We start from the raw sequence: 13,308 nt of genomic DNA on the forward strand, positions 1-13,308 counted from the left end.
TCACAAGACATCCTATCAACGCTCTTAGCCAAATCGTCTATTTTGAGTAGTTTTTCCTGTATGGACGCATTGAAAATCTTTTGAGAGTTGATGAACTCTTTGATATTACTCCCTAGATCAGAGGGTAATTTGTTATGATTTCCATAAGTGTTGCCATAGGAATTGCCATAATTGTTAGAGGAGTTACTAGGAAAAGTCCTAGGAACATAGTTTCCTCTAAAAGCATTGTTGTTGCCAAAATTGTTCCTACCGACAAAATTTAGGCCCAGGCTAGGTTGCTAATCTCAATCAAAGAAGATAGTAGCATGTCATTAGGATCTACGGTAGCGTTTCTACTAGCAACCAAATTCATCAACTCGTCCATCTTAGCACTAAGCGAGTTAATCTCTTCTATAGCGTGCACCTTTTTGCTAGCAGGCGACCTATCAGTGTGCCACTTAGAGTAGTTGGTCATGATATTGTCTAGGAGTTTTGTAGCGTCTCCTAACGTGATTTCCATGAACGTTCCACATGAGGTAGAGTCCAAAATATTGCGAGAAGAGAAATTCAAGCCAGCGTAAAAGATTTGTATAATCATCCACAAACTCAAGCCATGAGCAGGACAATTTCTAATCATAAGCTTCATCCTCTCCCAAGATTGTGCAACGTGTTCATGATCAAGTTGCTTGAAATTCATGATAGCGTTATGTAAGGAGATGATCTTAGCCGGCGGAAAATACTTGGATATGTAAGCATCTTTGCACCTATCCCAAGAATCGATACTATTTTCAGGCAAAGAAGAAAACCAAGTTTTTGCGCGATCTCGCAATGAGAAAGGAAAAAGTTTCAACTTAATCACGTCATTATCCACATCTCTTTTCTTTTGCATATCACAGAGCTCAATGAAGGAATTGAGATGGGATGCGGAATCTTCACTAGGAAGGCCAGAGAATTGCTCTTTCATAACAAGATTCAGCAGAGCTGCGTTGATTTCATACGATTCCGCACTAGTGGCAGGAGCAATCGGAGTACAAATAAAATCATTATTATTAGTGCTCGAGAAGTCACAAAGTTTGGTGTTTTCAGACATGATGTCTTCAACAAACAAACAAGCACACAAGCAAGCAAGAAACCGGCAAAGGAAAACGACAAGGGAGAAAGGCGAATGAAAACGACAAATGTGAAGTGGGGGAGAGGAAAACGAGAGGCAACTGGCAACAAAAGTAAATGCAAGAGAAGACTTTGTGAGACCTACTTGGATAGATCTTGATTTCTCCTCCCCGGCAACGGTGCCAGAAATACTTCTGATGTTTGCTTTGTATCCCTTGCAATGGCGCCAGAAATAGTTGTGTCGACGGCACCAGGAATCCTTCAGCTACGGCTACGCCTTAAGGGACTTCCTAGGCAAGTATGCAAAGGATTTCCCCCGTGGCCTTGGAGCCTTGCGTTGGTGTTCCCTCGAAGCGGAAAGGGTGATGTAGCACAGTGACGGTAAGTATTTCCCTCAGTTTGAGAACCAAGGTATCAATCCGGCGGAAGAGTATCTCAAGATCCTGCACAAACACAAAAGCTTGCACCCAACGCTATGAAGGGGTTGTCAATCCCTTATAGATTATTTGCCAAGTGAGAACTGAAAGCAACAAAGTAACAAAGCAAAGTAAAAGCGGAGATGTAAACGATGGATGTGAATAGACCCGGGGGCCGTAGTGTTTACTAGTGGCTTCTCTCAAGAAAGCAAGTAGACGGTGGGTGAACAAATTACTGTCGAGCAATTGATAGAACTGTGCAGAGTTGTGACGATATCTATGCAATGATTATTTTGATAGGCATCACGTCCGAAACAAGTAGACCGATACTTTCTGCATCTACTACTATTACTCCACACGTCGACCGCTATCCAGCATGCATCTAGTGTATTAAGTCCATAAGAACAGAGTAACGCCTTAAGCAAGATGACATGATGTAGAGGGATAATCTCAAACCAATGATAAAAACCCCATATTTTTACCCTTGATGGTACATGCTTGATGTGTGCCTTGGTGCCCCTACTGTCACTGGGAAAGGTCACCACATGGCAGAACCCAGAACCACGCACTTCTCCCATTGCAAGAATCATAGATCTAGTTGGCCAAACAAACCCAAGACTCGGAGAGACTTACAAGGACATCAAATCATGCATATAAGAAATCAGCAAAGACTCAAATATATATCATAGATAATCTGATCACAAGTCCACAATTCATCGGATCTCGACAAACACATCGCCAAAGAAGATTACATCGCATAGATCTCCATGAAGATCATGGAGAACTTTGTATTGAAGATCCAAGAGAGAGAAGAAGCCATCTAGCTACTAACTACGGACCCGTAGGTCTGAAGTGAACTACTCACCAGTCATTGGAGGGGCGATGATGATGATGAAGAAGCCCTCGAACTCCAAAGTCCCCTCCGGCAGGGTGCCGGGAAGGGTCTCCAGATGAGATCTCATGGAAACGGAAGCTTGCGGCGGCGGAAAAGTATTTTCGAGGCTCTCCTATTTTTTGAGGAATATTTGGGAATTTATAGGCCAAAGACCTAGGTCAGGGGGCGGCCAGGGAGGCCACAAGCCTGCCCACCGCCGCCTCCCCCTGGTGGCGGAGTGAGGAATTTTGGCCTCCCTCGAGCGCACCTGGCTTGGCCCAAAAGCCCCATGGACTTTTTCCGTTCAGAAAAAATCATTTCGGGGTTTTTCTTCCGTTTTGACTCCGTTCCAAAATCAGATCTGAAAAGAGTCAAAAACATGGAAAAAACAAGAACTGGCACTTGGCACTGAATTTATAAGTTAGTCCCAAAAAGATATAAAAAGGTACATAAAACATACAAAGAAGGCAATATAACAGTGTGAAACCATCAAAAATTATAGATACGTTTGAGACGTATCACTCAGTATACTCTTCCGCTATCAGGCGGCGACTCTGAAGAGGGACTGTCGTGGGCATAAGTCTGGCAGTAGATGTGTAGGGTACGAAAGGATGGGAAGAACCTTAGCTACGGCGAGGTTGTATGAGTTCAGGCCCCTCTACGGTGGAGGTAAAAGCCCTACGTCTTAGTGTTCTTGGGAGCTTAGTGTCGATTGGAATATAGGATTACAGTAAAGCCAACCCCTGCACCAGTGGGGAAGGGCGGCTTATATAGAGTGCGTTGCCCTTCATAATGGCCCGGTGGACAGGGGTGGAATAGTGGCGAATAAATGCCTACGTTACAGCTAACGTATGCCTTAAGTGTTAATCATGGTGTATGAAAACGTATGACCGTTGCCCTCCTGGGAGGTTACGATGTACAGAGTGGAATCCAGTCGGTACGTTAAATACCCTCCGAATGCTCGTCGCCGACTTGATGATGGGGGAGTCCTTAGTTCAATTGGAACTGACTAAGGGCCTTGTCTTCTATGAAGGGTAGTCCTTGGGTAGGACCTGTAGGGCAGGCCTATGACCCTACCCTGGGACTATAACCCCATCATTAGTCCCCGAATGGATTGGGGTCGAAACAATGAAGTGATGCTTGGAATACGGATCCGACTGATATGGATGTGACTTTGGCGTTGTTTGCCTCGATCCATTCTATCCTTTCAACCAGTGACCCAAGTGAATATACCAGAGAAACGAACCGTCAGAGACCGAGTGCTTCCCCGGAATCTTTTGATGTGACCGGTCAAACTGACAGCGACGGATTTTCTGGGATCCTCAAATTTCTGTTGCCGCGCGCTCAGCGGGGATGTCGACATCGCCATCGAGTAGTTTTTGCCGCCTCGATTACCGCGCCTTTATCTTCTCCACTAATATCTCCGCAGCCGGTCGGGAGATACGATTTCGGGGCCACCTGTTAGTGACTCAGTCGGAAGCTTATTTAAGTCTCTCCGGCGGGGGTTTCTTGTTGCGCTGCCCTTGTTACTCGCATTCACCCCACTCCTCCTATACCTCCCTGTGCGCTCCAAGCCTCCTCCTTCCTCTCCTCCTTGCTGTATCTGTTGCCTTCACCATGACGAAGGGATAGACCAGCAAACTCGAGTCATAGAAGAAGAAGAAGGGGGCGGCCCCTGCTGAGCGGCGACAACGGGCTCTTCCGGCGGGTTGGATCCAGGGGTATTTCCTCCCCTCCACGGTGACGGCGGACGACCTGCTGGAGCTAGTGGAGCACGGCATGATCGCCAACAAGTCGTGGAGGCTGCCGGCGGAAGGCGAGACGGAGTCGGCGCCGCAGGAGGGGGGGCGCGTCGTGCTGCTTAGCCACGTGTTTAGGGGCTTCTCTTTGCCTCCCCACCCCTTCTTCAGAGGTATTATGAATCACTTCGGGGTGCAACTCCATCATTTCCCTCCGAATGCAATAGCCCAACTTGCCGCATTCGTCACTCTTTGCGAGTGCTTTATCGGACGTCCCCCCCCATTGGGGCACTTTAAGTACATCTTCTACGCTCGGTCCCAAACTGTCAAAAAGCTTAGCCAGTCGGACGATAAAACCCATCTCCTCCAGCTCTGCAGGGGCTTAGGCTTCCAGAAGAAAACGAAGAGTAGCTACCCTCCTCTCAAGTTGTCCGAGTCAGTTAGGAATTGGCAGTCGACCTGGTTCTACTGCCAGGACATCGCTTGTCCGAATGCTGCGACTGGGTTGCCGCCTTTTAGCCTAGACCATCCGGCCCCTCCTAGGCAGCTTGCGCTCTCAAAGGTGGAGAAGATCCAGATCCAACCTCTGGTCGACGCACTGATTGCTGTCGTCCGCAAGGGGGTCACCGGCACGGATTTGCTGGAGACTTTTTTGGGTCGGCGCATCCAGCCGCTGCAAGCCGACACCATGCCATGTGGCACTACGTGGGGCCTGAGGACTCCACTTGGACTCATCCAGAATGCGTGACCGGGGAGGTTGTGATGGCGTGGGCCCGCGGCATCACAAGCGCCAGCGATAACCCCCGAGGAGCCCGGTGGGTGAAGCCCTTCCGCGCCAGCAATCCCCCTCCGAATGAGGTGAGCACATCTTGTCGAGTGCTTTCAATCTTCTTAGAATTATCGCTTTTTCTTGTACCACCACCTGACGTCTGACGTTGTCGACTGTATTTTGTGCAGGAGTGGACCAACTGGTATTCCCCCGTCTCGAACGGGAATCCAGCTGAGGAAGAGGAGGGCAGCCAGGAGGGCAGCGTGGACAACGCCGAGTACGTCTCCGACAGTGGGGAGACGGAGGAGGAGACTGAAGAGGAGGAGGGGGAGGTTGGGGAGCAGAGCTCGCCACCTCCACCATGAGAGCCTCGAACTAAGTGTCGTCACGAACCCGCGGCTCCGCCGGCTCCTCCAGCGGCCCCGAGTGCTCCGCCAGCCTCTCCCGTGGCTCCGAGTGCTCGAAGCGTGTAGAGGACTAGGGACGCTGCTGCCGAGCCCACGGACCAGCCGTCCAAGGTGGCCAAACCTAGCGGGCCCAAGCCTCGGAAAGCTCTGCCTCGGATGAGAATCACTGTTCCAGTCGCCTCCGCGTAAGTGTCTTGTTCTCCCATCTTCCTTCAGTCTCTAGTTGAACTCGTGCTTATTCGTCGAGTGGATTTTACTCGACAGAGCTTCTACCTCCACCACCTCTCTGCCGCGCCAGGACGATGATCCCATGGATACGGATAACGCTGCCACATCCCAGCAAGGTACGTTGTCACGACTCTGAGAGTTTGTATTATTGTTTCGCGAGTGCTGTCTTTAATCTTGCCCTTTTTCCGCAATTCCATGTTGTTCAGTCGGGCTTCCTTCGGAGGTGATTCATCTGGAGGACGACGACCGGAGGGGGTCAGGGCCAGCTTTGGCGCCTGTCCTTGAGGTTGTTCCATCTGCTGCTGCTCCCACCATGAACGTGTCGTCGATCGAGACGATGCTGCGGACTGAGACGGTGCCGCCGACTGAGACGGTGCCCCTCGCGGCGGAACCGACTGGAGCGGATCTTGGGATGCCCAAGGAGTCTTCTGTCGTGCCGGGTCCGTCGACCGTTCAGTATGATGCCCGACACCTCCCGGAAGACCATGTGGGGGCCGCCAAGGAGGCCATGGTGCAGGTGGAGTTGATGGTGGGTGACGCCAAGGGAGCGTATGACTCCATCACGTCTTTGTACAAGAGAAGCTTGGAACTCCGGGACTATATCCGAGTAACACTACAATAAATATGCTCATACATGATGTTTTTTAAGACGTCGTTGATGAATTCATCATAAATCTATGACGATTTCATCCAAGATTGTCGTAAACCGTTTAAGGGGATCAAATCTACATATAAATTACGGCGATGTGAGTCAAAAACATCGTAACCGCATAAGATGAGATCATCATAACTTTTACGACGATTATAAAAATGTCGTAACATGTTCTAACTATATTGACATGTCACTCGTGGGTCCATTCTATGTCACGGGTCAAACCCGCCTACCAAAATAGCTAGAAAGGTCGGAAATGCTTACAACTCGGTGATCATACATAAAACTAGTAGGTGGAAGGCGCAGCGGCACGCCGCGCCGATGGCTTAACCCATGCTTTCATGTATGTTGTTTCTTATTTTAACATGAGAGAAGGAATGACAATGGGTTTGACGTCGAGCTGGTTGCAATGCTTTATATAACGAATGCCTTTTCATGTAGACTATAATTCTTAAATCATTAAGTTCAAAATTAGGAGGAGGGAAACATGGGACGGTGGGAGGTGGAAATGAGTGGAAACCCTTAAGTTAAAAATAAAAACATTTAAAAAATTGAAATCCTGAACTTTTTGTATTTGCAAACAATTTTGAAATGAAGGTAACAATTTTTGAATATTGTTCTGGATTTTTTGAACCAAATTTAAAACACACAAACATTTTTTGAAAAGTAAACAAAAATTCTAAAAAGTGCGATCATTCTATGAATATCTTAATATTTGTTTGAAAAGGAAAATAAACTTGCAAAAGATAAATAAATAAATAAAAACATAAGAAGGAGTGAAATATCTATCAAGCGATGAAAAAAGGCACAAAAAATAAGAAACAGTGAATAACCTGAAGTGAACCAAAACAAAAAGTGGGATACATGTGTCAAGCCGAGGTGAGTCGTTATTCATAGTGTCAAACGCACCTGAAAGCTTCTTGCTTAGTAGCTTTAATATAGTAGTACATGTGGTCTAAGTTGAGTGAAAATTTCAATGATGCCTTTTTGCACAATATTTTTGATAGCTGGTTCATAAAATCTATTTATTTTTAACACTTAGAAACTAGTATTTTAAATCATAGATATTTCCAACCAATGATAATTGTTCCCACGGATTACCCCACTATATCCAATCTAAACCGTCCACGCTCGATAGATCCAACGTCTCTCACTCCAGTCTCAGGAAGCCAACCTAAACCCTAGGAGCCCGTGGCTAACTCTCCTCGCCCGACCCTCCAAAGAACGCGCACCGTCACCTCTCCCTCTCCCTCTCCCCTCTCGTCGCCAGATCCAACCCCACTCCCGTCCCCGTCCACCCCGTCGCCGCCGTCGCCGCGAATCCCGCCGGCGTCCACCCCGCGCACGCGTGCTCTGCGCCTCTGTGTCTGCTCGACGGACTCCAGGACCTCCGGATCGGAGCCCCGCGCGCCTCGCCATGGCGGCCAACGCGCTGAAGGCCCAGCTCAACGCGACAGATCGCTTCCAATTCTGACACCGGCCGGCGACAGGAGATCGGGCTCGCCAATCTCTCACCGGCTTCCCTCCGTCCCTGCCCAAAGGCGGCTGCAGCGTCAAATCGCGCACCGAGAAGAGCTGGTCTGCTCGCGCTGCTCTGCTCTGCTCGGTGGATGCGGGCCTGCGGCAGTGGCAGCGGTGGAGAAGGGAGGGGAGGTAGGCATCGGGTGACCTCCGTGACGCTCTCGATGTTGGGGGAGAAGCCCGACCTGGTCTGCGACCGGGCGACATGCTCGGGCAGGCGACGCGAACCAAAGACACTAAACAAGCGAAGCGAACCCCCTCTTCCTCCTCATGTCGCCATCCGCCGCCGCCGGCGAAACCCCGTCCGGGGAGCCGCGGAGAGCAGCACCAGCGCCGAGGAGTCACGGTGGCTCGCGGCCCTCTCTGAACCCGAGCTCGTCCGTCCTCCACTTCCCTCGTAATCTCTCCTTCCGACCATAGATTTTTCAACCTTCGATGGTTTCCTGCAGGATTTGCTCATCAGCCAGAAGAGGCTGGCCTGTCACCCGCTGTCACCCGCTGATTACTCTCCAAATGCAAAGTTCATTTCCGTCCTGTCACCCGCTGTCACCTGCATGATGGTTTCTTGCTTTATTTCCATCCTGTCACCCGCTGATTACTCTCCAAATGCAAAGTTCATTTCCGCTTTGGTGGCAGGCCTATTGTCTTTGTTACTGATTTATGTGCACTTACGCCATGCCTTGGGACATTCAGTTGTTTCTGTTATTCTTCAAATACTCTGAATCTGTGTGTCAAGGGGGGCAGATTTGGAGCAAAACTTTGAATTCATGGTAAGCATAGGACGGTTTCCCTGATTCAGAGTTGCGGCATATAATAGTCTTCACACAAATGCAGCTTATAATCAAAAAAATATATATATTATGCACCCGGGTGTCCTGCCTTATGACCCTTTCTGAATAGCTAATCAGTCTTTAGGCTGGTTTCACACGAAAATACGATTTGTACTTTTTACTTTATTTGCGAGTGTTTGAAAGATGTTTGCTCTTCACTTGCATTTATGCTCTTTGCTGAACAGCAACATGCTTTTGCTTGTCCTCTATTTTCTTATACATCCAGGAGCTTGTTTCTTGGTTCTTTCTTATGTTAATTCGCTTAGAAACACCAATTGATGCAATTCCAATGCATCATGAAGCTGCAAGAATCGCTTCACATGGTGTGTTAGTATTCTACCATGCATAAATTGGTCAACGGGGGAATCTTGGTTTTACTGTTGCCACCAAGTAGATTATAGATATCCAGCCTGTTGATTATTCTGTAGTACATTATTTGACACAGTACCAAGTAGAAACATTTTTGGTTAACCGGTAACTGCTCTCCTTGTGCAAAAATCCTTGGGCCAGATGACACCATGGTAAATTTCCCCAAAAATTACACCATCACAATCTAGTACAGTAGTTGCCTAACATCACGGATAAAATGGATCACACTAGTTGTGAGGATAACCAACTGACGTGAAGGAGTATATGATGTTAAAAACAACATTAGAACAATCATGAGATTATTACACCACTTTTGGCTTGAGGTAAAAAAACCAAAAATATGGACTGTAAGAGCGATTTGCATCTGATGTTCTTGTTCACGATTAGTATTATTTTTTGTCCGTAGTGGACAAGCAGTTTGCAAGTTGCCTGGCCAGCAGCAGCTTTGATTTACGTACATGGCAAGAACAAATGGCGTCCTACCAAGTCAAGCAAGAGCAAGCGCACATCGTTAATCATCGCCGTCGTCTTTACGTTTCATTCAGGGTGGCGGAGAGGCCGGAGGCGGACGTGGTGGTGATCGGGAGTGGGCTCGGGGGGCTCTGCTGTGTGGGGCTCCTGGCGAGGTACGGGTAGGATGTGGTGGTGATTGGGAGCGGGCTCGGGGGATCGTTTCCGGCTTCCAGTCCAGAGGGCCCCAAGACAACCCGCTCACCCAGGTCCGTCACCCTCCATTGGTTCGGTTCCTCTCCTGCAAACAACAACAGAGCAGACAACAGGGAGATTCTTTCAGACAAATTAACTGTCCGAAGTCTGAAGAGAACTTATCAACAGAACAGGATTGCCAGTTCTACATACAGAATTGCGGTGAGAGCTCGAGGCTGGTCTTATGTCTGATGCAATAATTATTGACTCGCACTCCGGCCCCAAGCCATCTGGATTGCTGTATTATGTTGCTTGATTTATTTTTCTTGATTGTCTGAAGTCTGAACTGAACATCTGGATTTCTTGATTATTGCTAAAAATGTTGGGGGTTGCTTGGTAGTTGCTACCTCTATAAGCATTACTCAGTCCCTCTCCATGTAGAAATTTTTCTGATAGAGATTATGTTGTGCAATATTTTGTCCTGCGTTCAGAAATTTATTTTTGGAATCTAGCCCTTTTTGCCGTCATATGATTGTGATCTCTTGAGAAAGCTTGCCGTGCTACTTGTTACAGTAAGCCACATTTCGTTCTCAGATGCTATGTGCTGTTGTAATCTTGTTCTAAATAATAAGGATCCGTTCAGACTTCAGTCATTCGTTGTTGGATTCTGTTCTTATAGCTGCTGCTGCATATGTTTTCTTAATCTTGGCATGCGAGCTTAAGCAGTTTCTTGTGATGCATCTTTATTATCTATGTTAAGAATTGAGTTACGCTTCAGTATTGTATTCTGTACTGAACTTCTGAATTCTTCTGATAGCCAATCTGCTACTGTTTTCATATAAGCATGATCTGAACTGAGTTAAGTTTCTTGCTATGATCTGAACTGAGCTATTCTGTTACTTGCTGCTAGCAGATTCGTGATGGAACCGTCCGGTTCAGGAGCAGCAGAACCGGGCGAGGACGGCCGCGACCAAGAACCGGCCCATGAGCGCTCCTACGCCCCCTCCAATGGAGCCGGACCCGCGGTGGCGGAGACAAGGGAGGCGCCCAACTCGTCTGGACTGGAGTGCGTTCCTCAGCGTTTCTTTGTTTCCTCTTGCGTAGTTCAACTCGCTGCTCGCGGGAGAGGCGATGCATAGGAAGGAACGGGTATGATCTTACTGCTCGCTCGCTCTCTTGTGATTTGTTAACAAATCTTTCTGGTGTGATAGCATGCTTTGCACTTGATAGGAGGCATTTCTTGCTTTGTCTATTTGGTGTGATAGCATGCTTTGCACTTTTGCTGCGAGTGAAAAATGTGGGGATCATGTCTTGGCAGTGCTTGCTGTCATATTTTGGCAAGAAGAAATCTTGATGCCAAAATGTATAAGTTTCCATTGTAGATGAATGTCGTTACAGTAGTTTCCAATCTGGATGACACTTGGCACTCACTACTAGCTCACATTTGGCTTAACTTAAAGCAATAGGTTGGCCTCTCATTTGAGGTTAGTACAGTAGCCAGTATCCACTTATTTGCATTTCTATCTTGAAAACATGGAAAAATGTGCGTACAAGACTAGCTAATTGTGTCTGCTTACTGTCTGGATGCATACTTTGGTACGATGTACGTGTACTGCAGAGTACCTTAACCAGTGAGAGTACCTTACTATATCATGTCCAATAATAATTACTATAGTATTTGACACTGCCTTCTTTTTTGAGTTATTCAAGTATGGGTCATTCAACTACATTTTTTGCCTACATACCGGTATATCTTACTTTAGATTAATCATTTCAGCTTCACACAATTAATTAAGGCCAAAAGGGGTCAATTTTAGGACTCTTCATAATCCAGCTGTCATTTTTTTGTATTGTTATTGTTCAGTCCATCTTTATAGGTTACATCAGTGGTAGTTGGTATAATTGGCTAGACTCAAACTTCTCTCATTTGAGTTCAGAAACATTTGTCGCTTCAAGGTTTCTGTCATGGATTGCTTGTTTTTGTGCCTTGTTTCTATTCTTGATCTGTATCTTGTAGCTCTTACAAATATGGTTGTTTCTTCTACAGGACCTCCAGGCCTAAGAAAGTTGAAGTGCGAAGCCTTGAAGCCAATTGTGTGAAGCAATACTTATCCAAGAATGCATATTATATATTGTAATAATAGACATATCTGCTTTGTAATAGATTGGAAAGATTGTAATATACTACCTTTGTGTTAATTTGATGAATCTCACATGTCCTTTCTGCTCTATTTGAAATATTCATATCGTATGCGATTTGAGAATGTGTGAAATGAAAACCTGACCAAAAATTCTTGACATATGGGATAAATTATGAGAAGAACATGACAAGGGGGACCTACACACAAAACTAAAATTCAAAAGCTCAAAACTGAAACTGGACCAAATGTATTTGGGCACTAAAAGGCCAGGGCCCAAATTATGATGATACAAAAAAAATTTGAAAAAAAATACTAAAGTGGTTGTAAATAGGGTAAGGCCCAAAAACAAGCCCAATAAGAAAAAGCCTAAAAAAATAAAACCAGCCCATGTGATCAATTGAAATGGGTTGGGCTGATTTCAACTATGATGTTTTGATTTCGTCGTAACTTTGCCACGTAGGACTGGGTTATATTGTCAACGACGATTTAGGATCATCGTAAAGGTTACGACGATCCAGGAATCGTCGTAGAAGTTACGACGATTTCGATCAAAACGTCGGTGCTGTTCATTTGTGACGCTCCGTTTTGGACGCTTGGTTTTTCGTCGTGAGATCGTCGTAAACTAAAAACCGTGACGATGTAGCGACGAAAATATAGCGTCGTGTATTAGCATATTCCTTGTAGTGTAAGTGCGCTAGTAAGTGTTTACTTTCCTCTTGTTACCCACTGGGGGTTTAAGTGATATACTCGGATACGGTAGGATTATTTTTGCAGTGGGTTCACTCCGAGTGAACCCAGTGGGTGTAGTCCCCGAGACTTCTGTCGAGTGCTTATACCGGCAGTTGTCTTTATATGCATTTTCCATGACCTGATCAGATCAAAGCTAATCTGCCCGAATGGTACCAGTGGGGGCACTCCGAGTGCACCCACTGGGTGTAGTCTCCGAGAGTAGTGTTACTCAGGTCGGGTAATAGTAGTCTGATAGGTTTGTCTGTTTGACATGTAGCTCAATAGGGCCGACCTGTTCGAGCTTCATGCCAGTGGGGTCACTCTTAGTGAACCCACTGGGTGTAGTCCCCGAGACCGCTGTCGATTGCTTGCATCGGCAGGGGTCTGAAGAACTTTGAGCTTTGATTGTTTTCCTTGTTGAATGTGTCTGATCTGCCCTTTGTGCTTATTTGGCATAAGACTTGTGAAATGGGATCCGCGTACAATGCTTTGAAGGCTGAAAAGATTCAGCTTGCTGCGGACTTGGAGGCGGCTGTGAATGACCTGGCTGGTGTGAAGGGGGCTGTTGCTGACCGAGAGAAGTCTTTGGAGGAGTCCCGGGAGACAAACAAGGCATTGGCAGCCGAAATTGAAAAGTTGAAGAATCAATGAACCGAACGGATGGCTCAGCTGAAGTTGATGAACAAGCGGTGCATGGCGCAGGAGAAGTACGTCAACGACTGGGCAAGGAAGATGATTGCACTTCTCGGTAGTAAGCTTTTTGCCGAGTCCTTCTTGACTTTGTAGTTCATTCTTCGCTTATTTTCTGCTCGTCTTTTCTTTGCAGATTTTTGTGTGGACACTAAGGCTGAAGCAGCTGACATTGAGCGGTCGGTTGTTTCGAACGTTCCACTCGGAGA

At 46.8% G+C, this 13,308-nt stretch overlaps 1 protein-coding gene across 5 annotated transcripts; it reads left to right on the top strand.

Annotated features, from left to right (window-relative positions):
- The first annotated feature begins 7,369 nt into the window (after positions 1 to 7,369).
- Positions 7,370 to 11,770, top strand: LOC123429815. Of its 5 annotated transcripts, none has more exons than XM_045113809.1 (3): positions 7,401 to 8,092; positions 10,453 to 10,688; positions 11,587 to 11,770. In XM_045113809.1, the coding sequence occupies exons 1-2, from the start codon at positions 7,785 to 7,787 to the stop codon at positions 10,676 to 10,678; spliced, it is 534 nt and encodes a 177-aa protein (XP_044969744.1). In that variant the 5' UTR covers positions 7,401 to 7,784; the 3' UTR covers positions 10,679 to 10,688; positions 11,587 to 11,770. The 5 variants fall into 5 exon arrangements, 2 of the variants coding, with proteins under 2 accessions (XP_044969739.1, XP_044969744.1); XR_006622761.1 differs by lacking the exon at positions 7,401 to 8,092 and adding an exon at positions 9,440 to 9,761 and having other exon boundaries at positions 10,450 to 10,688; XR_006622757.1 differs by lacking the exon at positions 7,401 to 8,092 and adding an exon at positions 9,440 to 9,761.
- Positions 11,771 to 13,308: the final 1,538 nt, after the last annotated feature.

This window comes from Hordeum vulgare, chromosome 1H (assembly GCF_904849725.1).
Source record: "Hordeum vulgare subsp. vulgare chromosome 1H, MorexV3_pseudomolecules_assembly, whole genome shotgun sequence".
In the NCBI taxonomy this organism is placed as follows: domain Eukaryota; kingdom Viridiplantae; phylum Streptophyta; class Magnoliopsida; order Poales; family Poaceae; genus Hordeum; species Hordeum vulgare.